The 22,093-nt window shown below is 33.4% G+C and overlaps 1 protein-coding gene across 14 annotated transcripts in view; it reads left to right on the forward strand.

Moving 5' to 3' along the window:
- CSPP1 (centrosome and spindle pole associated protein 1) overlaps window positions 1-22,093 on the forward strand; it is a 154,839-nt gene that overhangs the window by 58,803 nt on the left and 73,943 nt on the right. For 10 of the 14 annotated variants that reach the window (XR_007148498.1, XR_007148497.1, XM_047841944.1 and 7 more), the window contains 7 exons: window positions 6,253-6,351; window positions 7,503-7,573; window positions 15,896-15,989; window positions 17,026-17,083; window positions 18,779-18,987; window positions 21,340-21,461; window positions 21,824-21,902. Coding sequence is in view for 12 of the 14 variants with exons in the window: in XM_047841944.1 (XP_047697900.1) it covers window positions 6,253-6,351; window positions 7,503-7,573; window positions 15,896-15,989; window positions 17,026-17,083; window positions 18,779-18,987; window positions 21,340-21,461; window positions 21,824-21,902 (732 nt within the window). In the remaining 2 variants the exon portion in view is untranslated. The remainder of the gene's footprint in view (window positions 1-6,252; window positions 6,352-7,502; window positions 7,574-15,895; window positions 15,990-17,025; window positions 17,084-18,778; window positions 18,988-21,339; window positions 21,462-21,823; window positions 21,903-22,093) is intronic. The other 4 variants (XM_047841941.1, XM_047841946.1, XM_047841949.1 and 1 more) reach the window with 2 other exon arrangements.

The following is a 22,093-nucleotide window of genomic DNA, read 5'->3' on the forward strand; positions in this document are numbered from 1 at the left end:
GCTCGATCCCACTGACCATGAGATCATGACCTGAGTTGAAATTAAGAGTTGGATGCTTAACCCGACTGAGCCATCCAGGTACCCCACTGAATTCATTTATTAATTCTAATCGTTTTTTGGTGGTCTTTTGGACTTACTGTATATAGTATCATGTTATTTGCAAATAGTGGAAGTTTTACTGCTTCCTTGCTTTCTGTTGCTTGTCTGATTGCTGTGACTTGTACTTCCAATATAGTGTTGAATAAAAGTGGTGAGAGTGGGTATTCTTGTCTTCTTCTTGATTTTAGTTAGAGAAAAGACTCAGTTTTTCACCATTGATGTTAAGCATGTGTTTTTCATATATAGGTTTTATTATGAGGTATGTTCTGTCTGAATCCATTTTGTTAAGAGTTTTTCTCATAAATGATGTTGTATTTTGTCTCATGCTTTTTCTGCATCTGTTGAGTGTTCATATAGTTTTTATCCTTCATTTTTATTAGTTTGCATGTATTTAACCATCCTTGCATCCCCAGAATAAATCCCAGTTGATCGGGTGAATGATTCTTTTAATGTATTTTTGAATTTGGCTTGCTCATATTTTGTTGACAATTTTTGCATGTGTGTTCATCAGGGATTTTGACCTGTAGGTTTGTGGACTTTTTTTTTTTTTTTTTTTTTTTTTAATATACTGTCTGTGTCAGATTTTGGTATCAGGGTAATCCTGGTCTTGTATAAAGAATTTGGAACTTTTCCTTCCTCTTCTATTTTTTGGAATAGTTTGGGAAGAATAGGTATTAACTCTTCTTCATATATTTGGTAGAATTCACCTGGGAAGCCATCTTGTCCTAGACTTTTGTTTGTTGCAAGATTTTTGATTGTAGTTCAGTTTTGTTACTAGTAATCAGTCTGATCAGATTTTCTGTGTCTTCCTGATGGAGTTTTGGAAGATTGTATGATTCTGGGAATTTAGCCATTTATTCTAGGTTATCCAATTTGTTGGCATATAATTTTTCATATTCTCTTATAATCCTTTGTATGTTTGTGGTGTCAGTCGTTACTTTCTTTGATTTCTGAGTTTAAGTCCTTTCTCTTTTTTTCTTGATTAGTCTGGCTAACGGTTTATCAGTTTTGTTTTCAGAGAACCCGCTCTGTGTTTATTGGTCTTTAGTCTCCATTTCACTTATTTTCTCTCTGATCTTTGTTTATTTTTTTCTTCTTGTTGACTCTGGGTTTTGTTATTTTTCTAGTTCCTTTAGGCATAAGGTTAGATTGTTTATTTGAGTTTTTTTTTCTTGTTCCTTGAGGTAGGCCTATATTACTATGAATGCTCTAAGAATTGCTTTCACTATGTCCCAAAGATTAGACTATTGTGCTTCCTTTTTCATATTTCTCCATGTGTTTTGGATTTCCTCTGATTTCTTCATTGACCCATTGATTATTTAGGAGAATGTTGTTTAGCCTCCACATTTTCTATATTTTTTGTCCCCCCCTGCACCCCCAACTTGTAATTGGTTTCTACTTTCATACTCTTGTGACTGGAAAAGATGCTTGATAGGATTTCAGTCTTAAATTTGATCTGACTTGTTTTGTGACACAACATGTGATCTGTCCTGTGGAATTTTTCATGTGCACTTGAAAAGGATGTGTATTATGCTGTGTTTGGATGGAATGTTCCTTATATATCTGTTAAATACATCTGGTATAATGTGTTATTCAAAGACACTGTTTACTTCTGGATTTTCTGTCTGGATGGTATCCATTGATTTAAAGGGGGTGTTAAAGTCCTCTACTATTACTGTCAGTTTCTCTCTTTATGTTTGTAAATATTTGGTTTATGTACTTAGGTGCTTCTATATTGGGTGCATAGATATTTACAATTGTTATCTCTTCTCCATGAATTGACTCCTTTATCATTATGTAATACCTTCTTTATTTTTTGTCTAAGCATTTATTCATAATATATTGTAATCTTAACCAGAAGTTCTTGACAAAAAATAATTATGATTGTGAGAAGTACAAAATTAATTTTCCTTCATTTTCCTAAGTTTCTCTTATTCTTTTTTCTTATAAAATTTAGCATGTTTAAATTCTAGTTTTGATTTTTAACAATTTTTGAGTTTTATATTTTTGGTCTCAGTTTTTTTCTAATTAGCCCATAAATGTTTTCATGTGCCATAATGTCTTTATTAATGAACTATTTTGTCCACTTTATGGGAAAGCTAAAGCCCAGGAATGATTTTACACTCTTGAACTCAAGATTAATCACTGGCAGTGGTTTTAAATAATTAACAAGGTAGTTAACATTTTGTTTAACACTTGTATTCTGTGTGTGTGTGTGTGTGTGTGTGTGTGTGTTATTTATTTATGAATATTTACAATTTAACTAAAATAATGTTTTAGGAGTTTTTACAAGTTGAATGTAATGGTATGTTTCCTAATACTTTGAAATTTATAGACCACTTTTAAATGTGATCATCCTAGTCTTTATTATTTATTAACTTGATCTGTAGAAGTTACTGTATTACTTTACTATGTTTACTTTATAACCAATGTTAGCAAGTAGAAGAAACTTTTAGCTTTAAAAAATGCTTTTTAAAGAAGTTTTTATGTGATTAATGCAGTTAGCACTTCCATTCTATTTAACTCTTGATATTTGATAGTTTGTAATCTTAATAGTCATTTAATAAATTTCTGAAATAACATGCCATCTGAAATTAGAATCTGTGTATTATCCACATGGATGAGTACATGCTTACTTAGTGTGGGACATTGTAAGAAATGTGCCTGCTTAATATGTAAGATATAAATGAGAAGAAATGGCTAATTAGAACTTGAGTTATTTGATATAACTTTTAAAAATATATAGTAATTTTCATTTATCTTTGAAAGGGCTATTTTAATACTATTATTTTCTCCATTTTAAAGATGGGCTTGATATTAGAAAATCATTTATTCAAGTAAATATAAAAATTGTGAAACAACTGAAAACATAGAGAAAAAGGGTGATCCACAGTTAATAGCTCAGTACTTTTAACATCTAAGAGAGTACCCCTAATAACAGAATTCATTCACATTAGAGAAGTTCATGATATGAAAACAAGATGATGTAACTATTTTGTGAATTAGATGAGTTAAAAAAAATTTTTTTAAGTTTATTTTTGAGAGAGAGAGAGAGAGAGAGAGAGAGCGAGAGAGAGCGAGCGAGCAAGCGAGCACAAGCAGGGAAGGGGCAGAGAGAGAGGGAGACATAGAATCTGAAGCAGGCTCCAGGCTCTGAGCTGTCAGCACAGAACCTGACGCCAGACTGGAACTCAGGAACCGTGAGATCTAATCTGAGCCACAGTTGGACGCTTAACCAACTGAGCCACCCAGACACCCCTAGATGAGTTTTTTAAAAGTAAGGTGAAAACTGATTCTTCCTTGCTGTGAGCCATAGGAATCTATGACCAAGAGACGGTAAATATTTTGTTTTTATGAATTTATAATTTGACTTCACAGCTTGTTAGGTTCCCTTCTAGTTTTCTTGTTTTTGTTTTTAAAATCTTATATTAGTAAATTTAAAAAATATTTATGGAATCACTATCTGTAAATAGTTTTTCATTGGTTTAACAAAGTAAGCATAATCCTATTATGAGTCATTTCATACAATTAAATAGGATGCCTTAAGATTTTATTTTATCCTTTTTGGTGAAATGTGTATCTCTGCTTTTATTGGGCCTCTTAAACATTTCTGTAGTCTTGATTTTATTGTAATTGTCAGCAACAGGAGGGGACTTTTATAGTTTTGATAGTGAAATTTTTTTCTTTAGTGAAAGGGTATACCTTAAAGCTGTCTTCCTTATAGGCAGTTCATTGGGAAGTCTTTGTGATTTTACTGTAGAATTTAGCATAGACCTTGACTTTATACATAAATAAAATGATTAATTTGGAAGGAACTTTGAATATGGCCTTTTGTGTTTATGGTGCTTACTTTATTAAGATAGCTCTGTATATTGAAAAAATTGTAAAACATGTTTTAGTATAGTTGCTCTGGATATAGCATACTTTGGTTATAGCTACATAAAGATAGGTTAGAATTGCAAGTCCAAATGTCTTTAGAGAACTTACCTAAAAATGCAGGAAGCCACAGTTCTTAGATAAATTTTAGAAAGATTTTTGTATATCTAAATAGTCTTTAATTCTGGTTAATTCTGGTTTAATCACAAAGTATGTTTCTAAAAATTTATAACTTTAAATTTCTCTATATTTGAAAACTTTCATTTGTTCAGGCAGTACTTTACCACATCACATTTATTTTTGTCGAGTAATGGGAGACCACCTCCAGGTTTGGTGATTCAGCAGGAGGACTCACAAGACTTTGTATCTATAGTTATATTCATGGGTATGACTTATTACAGTGAAGGGATACACAATAAAATCAGCAGAGGAAGAAGGGGCATGGACAAAGTCTGACGGTAAGCAGGTGCAAGTTTCCAGGAGTTCTCTCCTAGTCGACTCACACTGGACATACTTAATTCCTCCAGCATTGAATTGTGACAGCGTGAGTGAAACGTTGTCTAGCAGGAAAGGTCATTAGAGACGCAGCGCCCATGTTTTTATTGTGGGCTGGTCACACAGGCACCCTTTTTTGAGGATGTAGGAAAATTCTGAACTTCTGAAGGAAAGCAGATGTTCAGCATAAACTATATGGTTTGTATAAACAGTTTATGCACAGTGAGCCACTTTTCTCCATCTGGGGAATGGTGGGACTCCTCCCAAAATATGTGTTCCAGGTGCCAGCCAAGGACCACCCTTCCAAATAGGCATTTCTGATAACTCTTTTCTGCTCCTGCATATTTAATATAGACTAGTATAACTAATTCTGGTTGCTTGGCATTATTAATTACAAATTAGTTTGAGTTTTTATTTACCAATTCTTTAAGTGGTAGCAATAGGGAATGACGAAACTGATATGTCAGTTTAAAACAGACTTTTGAGCACATGGGTATAGCTATAAAACCAGCTGTATTTTGATAAATTGAAATAGTGTGAAATTCCTTTTTGAAGTGGCTTTTGGAGGTTTCTGTTATTTTAGATATGGATTAAAAAATGGAAGCAATTTATGTAACATGCCAGGTTCTATATTATGAAGGTTATAATCCTCAGTAGCCTTTTCTCCTAGATAATATTGATAGTCGTCTGTGTGATGGAAACAAATGAAGAACAACTTCTATGCTGGCTCTGAGAATGAGAAGTCCTTTTCTTCTAAAAACTGCCATTTTTCTTAATGTGAAAATGAAATTCACCGAAAATATTGAATAATACTTTAACAGCCCTGTTTCTTTCTAATAGTCCTTTTGAGAGACAATATAGCTTGTTAACAGCAGTGAAAAGAAATATGACTTGTGAAATGCTGATTTTCATGGATGCTGATAAGTGTTGGTGTGAAAAGTCATGTTGATTTCTCTGGTATGAGGAATTAAGCTAAAGAAATCAATGTTTGCCAAGTGGAAAAAAAAAGATTAATTGAAAAAATATTAAAATTATTTTCTGGAAAGGATTTTTAAGAAGAAAACAAACATTCTCATATATTTTTTTGTTGTCCAAGACCTTGTGAGTAAAGTGAACTAATAAGTTTTTATGCGTATATCAGCCTGTTTATAATTTTTTCCATTCTCCTTTTGCTAATATTTATTCTGTCATGTGATTTACAATGTTATCAAATGTTGTGGCTTGCTACATTTGATTTTAATTGGTAAGACAGTTGCTATATTTTAAGTTAAAAAGATTTTTATATGCAGTGAAATAATTTCCAAGAATCTGAATTTTGTTTCTTTCAGCAAAAAGAGATCTGATTGTGAAATGTGTCTGTAATCCTCATGAGGGCAAGGGCCACATTCATATACCCAGTGCCTAGAATAAATGAATAAATAGTACTTGCATGTAGCAGGTCCTCAGTAAATATTCTTTGAATTAAATGAATGATAAAAAAGTCTTAGTATATACAATAGTTTGAAATTAAAATTTTCTAGAAGTTATATTCAAATAATTTCTAATAACCTCTTTTTTTAAAGACTATTGAATCTAATCTCTTAGTAGTTTCTTATTAACCAGCAAATCATACTTGAATTAAATCTCATTCATGTTAATTTTCAAATGTGTTTACAGTAAAACTTCATTATAACACTTTGTTCCCTTTAACATCTCCAACATCAAATGTAAAATCACCAAAGAGATAATATGAGAAGGCCCACTGTATGTGGAGCAAGCTCTATAAGCTAATGTGTTTTTAAGGATGTACGGGAACAGACAAGGGAATGTGCCTCCTAAGGAGTATGGTGGTGATGTCACAGAGCATTCAAACATACGCATTTCATCTGCTGGAAATAAAAGGTATAGTATGTAATATGAATTCTGCTCTTCAGTCATTTCACTGTGAAACTGCAGCTGCTAAAACTGGCTTACTGAATAAGTAGGAAGGTATAGTATGTTAACAGATTCCTTATTAATAAGAAAAGAGTTAAAGGGAAAAAAGGAGGGTGGAAGAATTGTGTTAAATGAAAATTTATAGTACTTTACAGCGTTATTTTGAATTGCAAGTTTGGATTATAAGTGTGCCAAGGTATTCCAAATAAGTCCCTATAATTATAAGGTATTTAAATTTGGTTGAAATAATGAAAGGACAAATAAGCATATAGTTTAAAATCAATTTATAATATCTTGGAGTTATGGGAGTGATGTAACTTAACTGGGAATAAATTGAAAATGTTCGTACAATGTGAGTTTTCCTTTCAAAAAAATTTCTTTTTGATTTTCAGCTTATTGAGTAGATAACTTTTATGCTTACTTTGTAAAATTAGTGCTCATAATCTGTCATGTCAAAAAGAATGGAAATATATGTATTTTATATTCATGTTCTCTTTCTGTTTATAGTTTAATTTTGGTGGCTTTCTTATACCATACATAAGGATAAACAGTTCTGAATCCATAGTGCATAATGGAGATAATAATGTCATTATATCACAAAAGGTGTCTATTTTCTCTGAAGAAAGTAATATATTGAAGTGCTTGAGATAAGATAATTTGCTATTTGGGTCTGATTAGGCTTTCTTTGAGGAAATTGTCTCTCCTCCCCCCTCCCCCATTTCTGTATTTCAAGGAAGGAGTTTTTAAGGCATGATCTTCTTTTCTAGTGTGCATATAGGTATCACTTTTCACTTCTTTTTTTAGGATTTATTTGTATTTATATTCATTTTTTTTATTGGGTTAACTGTTCTTATATAAAAGGATTTTATTGAGAATCTATAGAGCCAATAATACAGACTGAAGAAAAAGGTTATATATTTATAGAGGCTGAATATATATATCAAGGTCTCACTGTAGAAAGAGATAAAATGCTATGATTTTATCCTGACTTAAAAAATATGTAACTATTGTAGTGTCCATAGTACTTTCAAAGTCCAATAACTCATACCTACAATTTACTGTAAATTTTTGTTGCCTGAAAATCATTTGAGTTCTAATCCTTCTTGTTTTTGTTTTAGTGCTCGAGATAATGAACCATCTAAATCCACTAACCAAGACATCTGTAGTCCTTTTGCGGGGATGCTCTTTGGTGTGTACAAAACTTCATTGATTAAACTTTTGCATACTGTTCTTATAAAAGGTCTTTAGTGAGAACTCAGTGATATATCATTAATACTACTGTTACTAGTAATATAAAATATTTATCTAGTGCTTACTTTAGGGTAGACCCTCTGCTAAACATTTAGTGTATATTGTATAGGTCTGTATAATTTTATTTTTTATTTTTTATTTATTTTCTTAAATGTTTATTTATTCTTGAGAGACATAGAGAGATAGAGCACGAGCTGGGGAGGGGCAACCCCCGAGGGGCTGTCAGCACAGAGCCAGACTCGGGGCCAGAACCCACGAAGTGTGAGATCATGACCTGAGCCAAAGTCGGACACTTAACTGACTGAGCCACCCAGGCACCCCTAATTTTATTTAATTTTAATTTTAATTTTAATTAAAAAAAATTTTTTTGAGAGAGAGGGCTCAGGTGATTGAGGAGCAGAGAGAGAGAATCCCACAAGGGGGAGGGAGGGGGAGAGAGAGGGAGAGAGAAGCGGGGCTCACCTGAAGTGAGGCTTCTGTTTACCCAAAGTGAGGCTTGAGCTCACCAAAGTGGGGCTCGTGCTCACCTGAAGTGGGGCTCAAGCTTACCTGATGTGGGACTCGAGTTGATGAATTGAGATCATGACCTGAGCTGAAGTCAGATGCTTAATGACTGAACCACCCAGTCTGTATATAATTTTAAAGTGGAATAACTTTTATTTATTGATGAACTTTACATAGATGATGCATGAAATATTAATTTCAGTAACCTTGTTGTAGTGTGACTGTTTATTATTCTGTTTTGTATGTGATAGTTTTTTTCTTCATTCTTCTTTTTAGCTAGCACAGAATTGCCTTACATTTTAAGTTTAGTTTCCCTGAACTAAACCTTTTTATTCTTTGATATACATCTTTCCTATGTTCTTTCCATGTGGTTTTTGAAGTGTTTTGTTCAAATCATCATAATCCAAATTTTCTATTTATCAGAAATGAAGGTCGTTGCTTAATATAAGTATGGTGATTTGCTACTTGTCATAATTTCAGAAACTGTGTGAAGAGTACCTTACTTATTTCCTATGTGTAACTTTAAAATAGAAAAGTGGTCTGATTTCTGTGTAAAAACTATTAGAAAAAATTACCTGAAATTTGGTTTCAGTGGAAGTATATGAGGAAATTAGATAACACTTTTGATTCATTTAACCCAAAAGCAGTCAGTAATTTAAATCTTGGTTTAGAGATATTTAATTGCATGATATTCTCAGATCTTTATTTCCTTGAGATGGTTATTGTGAGAAAATATGGCGTAGCAACTAGTTTTATTCTAATGTAATGTCTTTAATTGAGAATTTACCAGTGTAACCTATCAGTAAGGTAAAGGCTTCATTCTTACGATGTATTTTGTTAAACATGGTAAAAATTGGAGAAATGGCTTTCTTTGTTGAGAAACAAAAGAAATTATTACTGACAAATAATTTTATCAATAAATGGATTACTCTACTCTAAAGTTTTAATGTTGAATGTCATGAATTTATCATTACTGCAGTCCAGGAATTATGGATGAATATTTGGTGAGATAATAGACTCTAATGCTTGGAACAAACCATTGAAGTGATTTAATCCAGTGATTTAACTAATGATTGTTTTTTTTCCCCCAGCCTATATTTGTATGGACCCATAAAGAACTCTAGAGGTAGCACAATCTGATTGTTATAAAATTCTCATTTCAATTGAATTGAAATTTGTCTTCCTATAGTTTTGCTCCAAGAACTTATGCTTTATTTAAAAAATTAAGACTGTGTCTAATGAGAGCAAAAACAACAATATATTATGTGGTTTATAAAAGAATCATTGATTTTTTTAGAAGTATGCATTTGAATTTTCAAATATTTGGGGATTTTCCTTTTATATTTTTATTACTGACTGCTTGTTTAATTCCCTTATGGTCTGAAAAAAACAGTTTGTATAACTTCAATTTCAAATTGAATTTAAAATACTTTTTAATGGCCCAGAATATAGTCTATCTTGGTGAGTGTTTAGTGTGTAGTTGGAAGAATGTGCATTGGATGGTTGTTGAGTGTAGTGGTTTATAAATGCCAAGTAGGTCAATTGGTTGGTAGTAATGTTCATGTCTTGTGCATACTTAATGATTTTTTAATTTTTCTTCTACCACTTGTTTAAAACAAGTTTTAAATTTTCTGACTACCTTGTTCTTAATGTGGAGCCTGGAGTGCTGGAGGGATTTTCTTAGTGTGCCTGCATCTTTGTCAGTTTTCAGGACCTGTTTGACTCTAACAGAGTGATTGCTTTTGCTTTTTCTTTGGTGCAAGGCTGATTCTGTGTGTCTCATTCTCAGAAATAAGTCTCAGTGTTCATGATGCTTCCCAGAGTGGTAACCAAACCCTCCTTTATGTCTGTGGAGCTTGTTGTGTGAGAATTTCCTGCCCTTCCCCTAACAGTAACAGGACTTTGCTTTTTGTAAGTGCAGAACTGGGTCCAAGCAGGTTTTCTGCTCTTTCACCAGTAGATTCTGGCCATTGCTTTATAATGAAAGAAGGATCTGGAAAGAATGGTCTTTTTCATATGTCTCCTGTTGCCCCATCTCCAGTCTCATAAGCTTCTGGTGAAGGTAGAGAAGTGAGTGAGATTCCCCTTGTGTCTGGATAGATTCCAGAGAATCTATATCGTTATTCTAGCCTGCTCAAAGCCTTTAAGAAGTCATTAACATTTCAGCATTTTTCTTCCTACCTGCTTTTAAGGTAACTGCCTACTTCATCATACTCTGGGAAAGGTAAAAAATGTGGATTATCCCATCTCTTTGGATTAGTTTTTATGCCCTTTTGAAATCACTTTATCTGGTTGCTTATAACCTCAGGTCTCTGACAGGTTTTTTAAAAGTTACAGTTTTATAGATGATTGAGCTTTTTCACCATTGTAGGATTTGAGCAGTGTTCTCTTGTAGCTTTCTGCTAAATAGAAGAAGAGCTCCTCAGTTTTTGTTTTTTGTTTAAAACAGCTTCTTGGGGCGCCTGGGTTTCTCAGTCGGTTAGGAGTCTGACTTCACCTCAGGTCATGATCTCACAGTTCGTGAGTTCGAGCCCTCCATAGGAACCCTGCAACGGGGTCAGTGCTGACAGCTCAGAGTGGAGCCTGCTTCAGATTCTGTGTCTCCCTCTTTCTCTGCCCCTCCCTTGCTCTTGCTTTGTCTTTCTCTTTCTCAAAAATAAATGAACATTAAAAAAATTTAAAACAGCTTCTCATTTCTTCCTCATTATGTTCCTGTTTATATATATATATATATATATATAAAATATAATATATATATAAAATATAATATATATATTTAAAGTATATATATATATTTAAAGTATATATATATGTGTATATATATATATTTAAAGTTCCATTAAATCCAGTTAATTTTTTTTTTTTAAGGCAGTTCCATGCCCAATGTGGGGCTTAAACTCATGACCCCTGAGAGATCAAGAGTTGCATGCTCTACTGCCTGAGCCAGCCAGGCACCCCTATGTTCCCATTTTTATTTAAATGCTTGGGCATAGTTACAGTAGCTAATTTAATGTCTTTATTTGTTTCATCATCTGTTGTGTTTTTTTTTTTTTTTCTATTGACTAACTTTTCTAATAGTTATTGGTCACTGTATTAGTTTTCTGTGCTGCATCACAGATTAGCACAGGTTTGGGGCTCAAAACATCCCACGTTATCTCATCTTGTCTGTGGATCAGGAGTTTAGGTTCTCTGCTCAGGTCTCATAAGGGTCGGGTCTCATAGAGTCAGCCAGGCTCTATTTTCCATCTGAATCTTGACTGGGGAAGAATCTACTTCTAAGCCCATTCACATTGTTGGTGGAATTCATTTACTGGTGGTTGTATTACTAAGGGCCTCTTACTGGATATTAGCTGGAGACCACCCACAATTTTTACAGGCCATCTGTTGTTTCTTGCCATGTGTGCTACCTTACCATGGCTGCTCACTTTATTATGCCAACAAGGAGAATATCTAAACTCAGGGAGGGCTTTTACCTGATTATATCTGGCCCACCCAAGATAATCTCCCTTTTAAGTAATTCAGACTTGAATTTTGATCCAGAATTGGTACCTAAATCATATTAGCAAACTCCTTTCTGTTGGCTGGAAATATGTTACAGGTCCTGTTTATACTCAAGGAGAGAGTTTATACAGGGAGTCAGCACCAGAAGGCAGGTAGCATAGCATCTACCTTAGAATTTTGCCTACTACAGTCACATTTTTCTGATATTTAAGAACCAGTCTTTTTGAGGTTTTACTTTAAGCTTAGCTAGGGAAATCTTAGGGTAGCTTTCTTCCTAGGGACAATCCAGCCTTGTTACTACAGAATGACCTTTCTTGGGGGCATCTTCCTTGAACACTATAAGGGATACTGAGAACTGCACTATAGCTGGCTGGAATTTGAATTTGTCTCTACTTTGAGGATGTTGGAGAATTTTTCAGTTTGTGTCTTCCATAGTTTTCTGTCCAGCCTAATGGGATTTTGTCCTTTGCATTCATAGACTAGTCTACAGTAATGTCTGAAGGGACCCCTCCACAGATTTCTAAAGCTCTTTTTATGCTTCTTTTTGGATCTTTGACCTAAACTTCTACACATTTTAGCCTTCTTGATCTTGGTCTTTACGTGATTTGCTTAGTTTCCTGGCTTTGTTTGGATTCTCCCTCGCTGTACCTATGCTCTGTAAATTACATTCAGGCAGAAATGGCAGTGCTTAAAGTGCTCACCTCATTAGTTTTCTTTCTCTCAGGTAGTACAGTCCTTGGCTACCTGTTGTCCAGTGTCTGAAAAACAGTTATGGTAAAACCTTGGATTGTGAGTAATTTGTTCTGCAAGTGTTCTGTAAGACGAGCATACATTTCTAATAAGTTTTAACTTGATAAATAAGTGATGTCTTGCAATATGAGTAGTATGTGATGCCAAATGTCACATGATTACAACTGAGCCAGTGGTTCTTGAAATTTGCTTTAATATACAAGTGCTTTGGATCACAAGCATAGAACGAATTATGCTCACAAACCAAGGTTTTACTATATTTCATATTTTGCCTAGTTTTGTTATTTTCTTTTATGGTGGAAAGTTAAGTTCTGTGTTTATTACTCCATCATGGTCAGAAGTAGAATGGATAGATCTACTTTAATATAAAAGATTATTATTAACCTTAGTGTTATTTGTCTTACTCCTATGGGAACTTCACAATTGCTGACATCTGTGTTTAATGGGCATACTTAGATGCTGTATGTTTACTGATGGTTGGGAAACTAATAATTAAGGTAGTAGAGAAATTTCTGGCTCAATTGCATTTTTGCTATCCTGTGATTTGTGTGGTGTTTCAGATGATGCATGTCTAGATTAAGAGGTTATTTTGTGTCACTAACATATGCAATAATAACGTTGATGAAAGAAATTTAAGATGACACAAATGGAAAGATGTTCCATGCTCATGGGTTAGAAGAATTAATATTATTAAAATGTCTGTGCTACCCACCATAGTCTACAGATTCAGTGCAATTCCAGCAGAATACCAATAGAAGTTTTTACAAAACCAGAAAAAATAATACTAAAATTTGTATTGAACGACACAAAAGACAGTGAATAGCCAGAGTAATTTTGAGAAAGGAAAACAATACTGGAGGTATCACAATTCCAAATTTCAAGATAGTATCACAGGGCTACAGTCAGTAACCAGAACAGTATGGTACTGGCACAAAAATAGATACATAGATCAATGGAACTGAATAGGGAGCCCAGAAATAAACCCACACTTACATAGTTAATTAATCTATGACAACTGAGGAAAGAACATACAATGGGGAAAAGACAGCCTCTTTAATAAATGGTGCTAGGAAAACTGAACATCTACATGTAATAGAAGGAAACTGGGCCACTTTCTTACATCGTACACAAAAATAAACTCGAAATGGGTTAAAGACTTAAATGTGAGACCAGAAACTAAAAAAAAAAGTCCTAGAAGAGAACACAGGCAGTAATTTCTCTGACATCAGCTGTAGCAACATCTTTGTAGAAATGTCTCCTAAGGCAAGTGAAACAAAAGCAAAAATAAGCTTTTGGAACTACACTAAACTAAACTAAACTAAACTAAACTAAAATTCCTTCCACAGCAGAGGTAATCATCAACAAAATGAAAGGGCATCCTAGTGAACGGGAGAAGATATTTGCAAGTGATATATCTGATAAGGGGTTAATATCCAAAATATATAAAGAACTTATACAACTCAACACCAAAAAAAAAAAAAATCCAATTAAAAATGGGCAGCAAACCTGAATAGATATTTTTTCCAAAGAAGACCTACAGATGACCAGCAGATACATGAAAAGATGCTCAGCATCACTAATCATCAGGGAAGTGCAAATCAAAAACACAATGAGATATCACCTTCTACTTGTCAGAATGGTTAGAATAAAAAAAAGACAAATAACAAGTGGTGGTGAGGATATCGAGAAAAAGGAATTCGTGTATTATTGATGAGAATGCAAATTGGACAGCTACTGTGGAAAACAGTATGTAGGTTCCTTAAGAAATTAAAAATAGAAATGATCCAATAATTCTACTGGGTATTTACCCAAAGAAAATGAAAACACTAATTTAAAAAGATATATGTACCCCTATGTTTATTGCAGTATTATTTATAATAGCCAAGATATGGAAGCAACCTAAGTGTCCCCTTAATTGACAAATGAATAATGAAGAAGTGGTATATATAGACAATAATGTGTGTGTAATAACACAACCACGAAAAGGATGAGATTGTGTCATTTGCAACAACATGGGTGGACCTAGATGTTATTACACTTAAGTGAAATCAGAGAAAGATGACTACTGTATGATTTCACTTGGATGTGGAATCTGAAAAACAAATTAATAAACAAATATGTGGAGTCAGACTTATAAATACAGAGAACAAAGTGATGGTTGCCAGAGGGGAACAGAGTGGGAGGATGGGCAAAATGGATGAAGGGGTGTGGAAGATACAGGCTTTCAGATATGGAATGAATAAGTCATGAGAATAAAAGGCACATCATAGGGAATATAGTCAGTGATACTATAATAACATTATATGATTACAGATGGTAGCTGCAGTAGTGGTGAACGTAGCATAATGTATAGACTTGTTGAATCAAGGTTGTACACCTGGAACCAGTGTAACATTGTGTGTCAACTATAGCCTAAAAAAAAAAAAATCACCTCTAAGTCCAAAAAATTAAATGCAGTAATAATGATCTTCTGTGGATATAAATGTTTGCACAACTTGATTTGCACATGATACCTGGGTGAGAGGTTTATATTTTTTTCTGTAGAACTGAGGTAGAATTTGAGCAGGGTACCAGTGTGATTAGTGTTGTGTTTTAAGACAGTTAATCTTACATAAATATGCTACATTTATTGGAGCAGAGGGAGGGGAATGGAGAAACTAATTAGGAGGTTATTGCTGCAGTCTAGGTGAAATGTGGATAGGTTGGGTCCAAGGTTAATTGTAGTGAGAATAGAAAGAGGATCTGAATATGAAGTGAATAAGAGAATGAGCAATCAAAGTTATAGCAGGTTTTGAGGTTCAATGATCAGGCCATTAACAGAAAACAAAGAAGGGCAATTGCTTTTGAAGTGTTCATTTTGGACATACTTGTTAAATTTAAGGGGCTTGTGGGAGTTATTAGTGGCAATTATTATCTCAATTATTAGAAAAATGGGGATGGAGATTATTAGATTATTCTCTTATTTAAGGTTTTTGAGGTATAGAGGTTTGGGAAAGAGTAATGTATCTTGTGATTGACATATAGTAGATATTCATAAATTGTGAAATTAGTTGAAGAGGTAATGATACATGATTTTACCTTTTATATTTTCTGCACATGCAGTACTCTTTGATATAATTAAAAATTATATTTATATTATTTAAAATTCGAGTTTCTAGTTGCAGATGTTACTTAAGAGTTAAGACCAGCTTGTGAGATGCTCTGACAGCGCATACTCTCTCTCTCTCTGCCCCTCTCCTGCTTGTGTGCATGCGCCTTCTCTCTCTCACTCTCTAAATAAGTAAATAAATCATCTTAAAAAAGAGGGCCAATTCCCCCCCCCTTTTTTTTAAGTTTATTTATTTATTTTGAGAGCGAGCACAAGTGTGAGCGGGGGGAGGGGCAGAAAGAGAGGGGGAGAGAGAATCTCTCTCAATCTCAATGTGAACTGAAACACAAGTTGGATTCTTAACCGACTGAGCCACTCAGATACCACTAGACAGTTTTTTTTCTTATCACTTTCTAGGAGGTGAAGATCGAGAACTTATTCAAAGAAGGAAGGAGAAATACAGACTAGAACTACTAGAACAAATGGCCGAACAACAGAAGAACAAGAGACGGTAATGAAAGGTTTGCATTTAAAAAAGATGTTTTAAATTTAAAATGCATTTGTGTAAAATGACATGGTGATAAACAATTACATAGTAAAATAATGGAATATTTTTCCTAAGATGATTATATATCTGTAAATCACTTCCATTTCAGCCTCTGCAATGTACATCAATCTGCCAGGGTGGTAGAACAAATACTATGGGAGTGTTCATTTACTGTGTCATATAGGTAGCAAATGAGACGATGTGTATATCGTATAGTAGGCCTTGTAGATACCTTTATTAATTTCTTCAATTTTTGATTTTGGGTAGCATTTAGTGTAATCTACATGCCCACTATATTATCTCATATGTAGTAACAAATATGAAATGGAAGTATTTTGTCTTATATAATGTGAAATGATTAGCATACCCATAAATGCAATATAAAAATAATCATGATAAATTGATAGATATTTATATTGTATACAAGTCCTAGTGTTTGCAATCTTTCTTGTAGAAATACATGTGAAATACTAATTATAGTTTACAAGTAGGATTAGATATCTTGGTTCTGGAGAATTTTGAGACCTACCATCTTTTAGTTTTGCCTTTTTCCCTCTATCTTAGAGAAAGCCAATATCTCCTGTCTTACATTAATAATTTTTTAGCATCAGTTTCTTAAAAACTCTTATTAGAAGCTTATTAGAAAGTATGGTATTAATTTTTAAATTTTTACCCTTCCTTTTGCCAACAAAATATACATGTATCCTAAATGTCTTTGTTTCATGAAGTGAAGATTTTGTTTTACTTCTGTACTTTATTCTGTGTGAATTGCTGAGGCTTCTAAGTACTTGAGGCACTTACTGTAAGTCAGTTTACAGGTGAATTTGCACCAAATCAAAAATTGAGTTTTCAGAATTATTTAAGGCTTTATTATCAGTAAATAGAATTATTTGTACTTGAAGATGTTATTGCATGGACTTTGTGCTAAAATTTGCCTTAGTAATGATTTTGATTATGTTTACTTTAACTGTTTAATATATAGAATTTTAATTTTGTTCAGAGAAAAAGATATGGAACTCAGGGTTGCAGCTTCTGGAGCACGAGACCCTGAGAAATCGGTAAGGGTTCCTGGAATCTTTTAATGTTTGCTCTTTGATTTAAATAAGCCTCAAAGGTGGTGGCAGGTGGAGATAGAAGATATTGGGGGAAATATAAGCGTAGACCAATTTGAATAGTAATAAATTCAGTTCTCATAAAATTTAAATTCTAAATCTTGTTTATTTCTCTAAGATAATTTTTCCTTTTTCATATGTGCATCATTTTTTTAGTTTGTTTTTAAATTAGTTCTTTCTACTTGGTTCAAATGCACTATTGCAGGAAAAGTTATCTCAATTCAATCTACAATAGACATTAATATTTTTCTTGAGTTTTTCTTGTATAGGAATGATTTCCAAAGAAACTGAAACCTTTGATTCTAGTGTTTAAGCATTTTAGTAATTTTTATTTAATGTAGAACTAGAGAGATAATAATCTTGTTTTTACTTTAATTTTGCAATTCTCATTAAATGGAATGAATTACATCATTGCAGTTAAGTGGGGAGGAGGTAATATTTTATTGCTCTTCTCAAATTGTGCTTTTTCTGTAGCGGGATCTGTAGAATGTATTTGCTAACACAAGTTTTTGTCTACCTTTGATGACTAAGAAACTTTAATTCCATTAAAAAGTTCATTCCTGCAAAGAATACAGCAACTTAAAATTATTCAAATATGGGCAGCTTTTGATACACTTTTACTTGTGCTGAGTATATATCCTGTGGGTTGCCCATTTAAAGAAGTGTAATACTGGACCAGTATCACTCCCAGGGTGCTTGACTGCTCATAGAATAAAACTTTTAGATTAATCTGAGAAATGATTCTTGAGGAATTAAACATGTTGGGGGAAAAAAAGGATAATTCCAAAGCTAAATACATTTTCTTCTCTTAATGGATACCTTGGAAATAATTTATATAATCAAAAACTTTCTTTTAATATCTTGAACTTTTTAATGTAATATGGTAGTATGTTATTAAACATTTGATTTATAGTTACATTAGTATTTGATGGGCATTCCTATTTATATTTAAATGAAACAACCTTTAGAATGTCAAGTGGCTTTATGAGGGTAGATAAACACATTAGACATAATAGACCAATACTTTTGGGTTTACTTTTGATGTCAAATTTTAGAAGAAGATACATAAATGATGTTCTGAAGTGGGGGTTAGCAAACTATAGCCTTGGCCAAATCTAGTTGCTTCCTAGTTTTGTAAATAAAGTTGTATTGTATGGCTGCACACCCTCACTCATTGTTTTACATTTTATTTTGGGCTACTTTAGCATTTGAAGAAACTACATGCCCTGCAAAGCCTGATCAACTTACTCTCTGGCTCTTTACAGAAAACCTTGGCTAATCATTCTAGAGAACACTTAATGTCAGAAATGTCAATTGGATAGAGAAACAGCACAATGTTGTATAATAAGAATTTTACATTCAGCATTAATATCTGCCTCTAATCTTTGCTTGATTATTTATTAATGGTGAGACATCAGGTGATTCATGTACTTCTATGTGGGGGCTTCAATTTCAAATGGGAGCTTCAGTTACCCCATTTATAAAATAAGGATTGGATCTTCAAGGCCTTTTATTGCTGTAAAATTCTTTTATTCTGTGACAGTCTGATATAGAGGGTCTTTTGAGGTCCCTTCCACCTTTAAATTTCTACCTTTAAATTTATGATTTTATGTAACAAACAGACTTTTTTCTTTATTTTAGCCTGATAGACTAAAGCAGTTTAGTGTGGCACCAAGACTCTTTGAAGAGAAGATACCACCTGAAAGACCCAGAGTAGCTTTCCAGACACCTCTCCCTCCCTTACCTGCCCCATCTGCCCCACCCATCCCATCAGTTCACTCCATCCCATCTCAAAATGAAGACTTGCACAATGGACCCAGCTGCACCCTTGGTGAAATGGTGCCTCCCAGGTGCTTGTTTAAAATGTTTTGTGTTTGGGAATTAGGTAAGGTATCATTATATTTCATGTTGAGAAGGATTTGCTGAAGTGAATACAGTTATCCTTCAGAGATTTTTGTACAAATAACAGCTTCTGTCAAAGAATTTCTCTTGAGATTTGTTTGCATTGTTGGTCTTTTATTATAAAACAAGGGAAATCCTTACAACATTCTTTTATTGTTTAAAGATGTTTAGTATTTTTAGAATGAGTAACTACATTTGGTATATAGCTTTAGGTTACATTTAAAAAATATCTATTTTTTAAAAACTTTTAACATACAAAAGCTATATATTTTCTTAAATTTTGTAATTTCCACTTGGCAAACAGTGAATACTTCTTTCAATTTAAGCAAAACAAAGTTTCTAATGTGACTTTTTTGTATATATTACTTTATTTCAGCTTGTGTTTCCTTCAACTCTTTCTCTGTGATTGCTTACAGGCTATGCAAATCAAATTCCTGAAATAAAAGGTGTTGAGGTTATAAAACCTGTAACTTAGGTATTAGGATAAGGATTTGATTTTTATAGGTAAAAAGTATTAAGCCATACTAAGGCTATACATAAAGAAAATTGTCTTGTTAACATTGAAATTTTCTGGGCTGTGCTTTCTTTCCTTAGTAGGAGTTGAGCTTATTTTTTGCTTACTATTAATGTCTTATAGAAGTGTGTTTAATCAGGTGTTTTTCTTTTTTAACATTGATATTTTTCTGTGCTGTACTTTCCTCCGGTAGGACTTGGTCTTATCTTTTGTTTAGTACTAACAAATTGTAGCGTGATGTGTATTCTGTTTATTGGGTCCTTTGTTTCTTTCATCTAATGGCTTCTTGACTCAAAAGACTAGGAGGGAGTGAAATGACAGAGCATGGTATGATGGTCTTAGCATTGGCTTAGGGATTAAAATGGTTAGCTCCACTGTCTGGATTTTGGGAAAACCACACCTTTATTAAACTTTAGTTTTCTCATTTGTAAAAGTGAAACAGTAGTTAGTTTTTCTTACCTATAGTTACAGGGTTGTTGTAAGGATCAAATTTTATATAAATCTCTATATAAATTTAAGATTTAATGATGTTGACAGTTTCCTTTCATAGCAGTTTCTTAACTACTTTGTTGACGTATCTATGCAGTGAGGATAATAAGGTTAGACACACTGAGTGACCAGTAAGTGTGAAAAATGTTCATGACTGGAGAGAACTTTAATGACTTCTTAGCTCTTCAGAATTATTTTGAAGTATACAACAAGGGATAACCTGTTAAGATACACTCAAAAGTAAAACATTCTAGGATGCCCCCTTTTCCCTTTCTGGTCATCTAAATGAATTTGCCTTTTCCAATATTGGAAAATATTGCCTTGGTGGAAATAGATATTTGCTAATCGGCAATGAAGTGCTGAGGTAGAGGTTTTTTTTTTTTTTTTAAATTTTTTTTTTCAACGTTTTTTTATTTATTTTTGGGACAGAGAGAGACAGAGCATGAACGGGGGAGGGGCAGAGAGAGAGGGAGACACAGAATCGGAAACGGGCTCCAGGCTCTGAGCCATCAACCCAGAGCCTGACGCGGGGCTCGAACTCACGGACCGCGAGATCGTGACCTGGCTGAAGTCGGACGCTTAACCGACTGCGCCACCCAGGCGCCCCGATAGAGGTTTTTAAAACATTTTAACTTCATGAAATAGAAAACATTATGCCAAGACTTTACTGTTGATATATAAGTTGTTTTTGTTTACATTATGGTTGACTTCCTTTGAAAGAACAATTAAGTTATTTTACAATTAGAAAAATACACCTTTTACCTGCCAGTCAAATGGAACCATTTATAATCCTGTTTTATACCTCTTTGCTTTTTCTTCCTGCACTGTCCTCTGTGTTACTCCAGCAACATGGCTGAAGCATTCTCTTTTCTAGAAAGCCTTACTTACTCTTTCCTCCTTACCCCTATTTGATTTAAATGTCCCTGTTCCATGTTCCTACAGCACCTCGTGTCTATTGGTATTGTTTCACTTCCATGGTGTGCTTTGTCTATTTTTGTGTTATTCCTGAGGGACAGGGACCATATTTGTTCAATACTTGCATATACTGACTAATTAGATGTTAATTGATTATTATTCAAAGTTTTTGTCATATAAGTATTGCGCCTTAGATTCTGAAATTTGGTAGTGTATTTTTTGCTTTTTGAATCCTTATTTTTGATGAGATTAAAGCAAGATGGTGGCTTTTCTAAAGCAGCAGTTACATTTTCAATAACATTTTTGCAAAAGAATTATGCCTTGATTTAAAAAACATTGCAGTGAAATATGAGAAAATTTTTCCAATTTTCTTTTGATACAGGATTGCACCTCTGCCTCCTCCTCCCCTGCTACCACCTTTGGCTGCTAATTATCGGACTCCTTATGATGATGCGTATTATTTTTATGGGGCCAGGAATACTTTGGATCCCAGTCTTGCTTATTGTAAGTTATCTATAGGGTAAACATGTTTTCCTAGTGGTTTAGTCAGGAGAATTATTTTTTTTTGTAAGCAAAAATAAATAAGTTGGAAAAGCACAGCTTTACTTAATTCAAATATTACATGTTTATTGACTTAAAAATGTCCTATTTTAAAACTCAACTATATTGCTTAGTTATTTCTTTTTTGTTTAGCTTTAAGAAATAACTATTTTGTGGTTTCTTGCAATGCTCTTTGCTCACTCCTAACTGAGAAGGAAATACGGAATTTTTTCCTTATGTGACATTTTTAGTGTGTGACTTTTTATTTATGGATAAAGTGTTAATACACGGGTTCTCTGAAATAAATGTGTTTGTTTTCTTTTAAGATGGTCCGGGAATGATGGGAGGACAGCCTGCAGCTTATGTTAGTGCTCCTGTCACCCAACAGCCAGCACAGCCTATTATGTAAGTTGTTAAAATAATAATTTCTTTCAAAATTAATTTGTCTTCCATAGAACTTGTATTAATCATTTTTTCTCTTCAGAACAGATGTAACTTTAACTGTCAATTATTGTGTAACCCACACGTTCAAAGTATTGCTTTTAGTCTGTGTTCATGGAAAGTACATTTAAAAAATAAAGAGTAATCTCACTTTC

The sequence above is a fragment of the Prionailurus viverrinus genome, chromosome F2 (genome assembly GCF_022837055.1).
Source record: "Prionailurus viverrinus isolate Anna chromosome F2, UM_Priviv_1.0, whole genome shotgun sequence".
Lineage (NCBI taxonomy): Eukaryota > Metazoa > Chordata > Mammalia > Carnivora > Felidae > Prionailurus > Prionailurus viverrinus.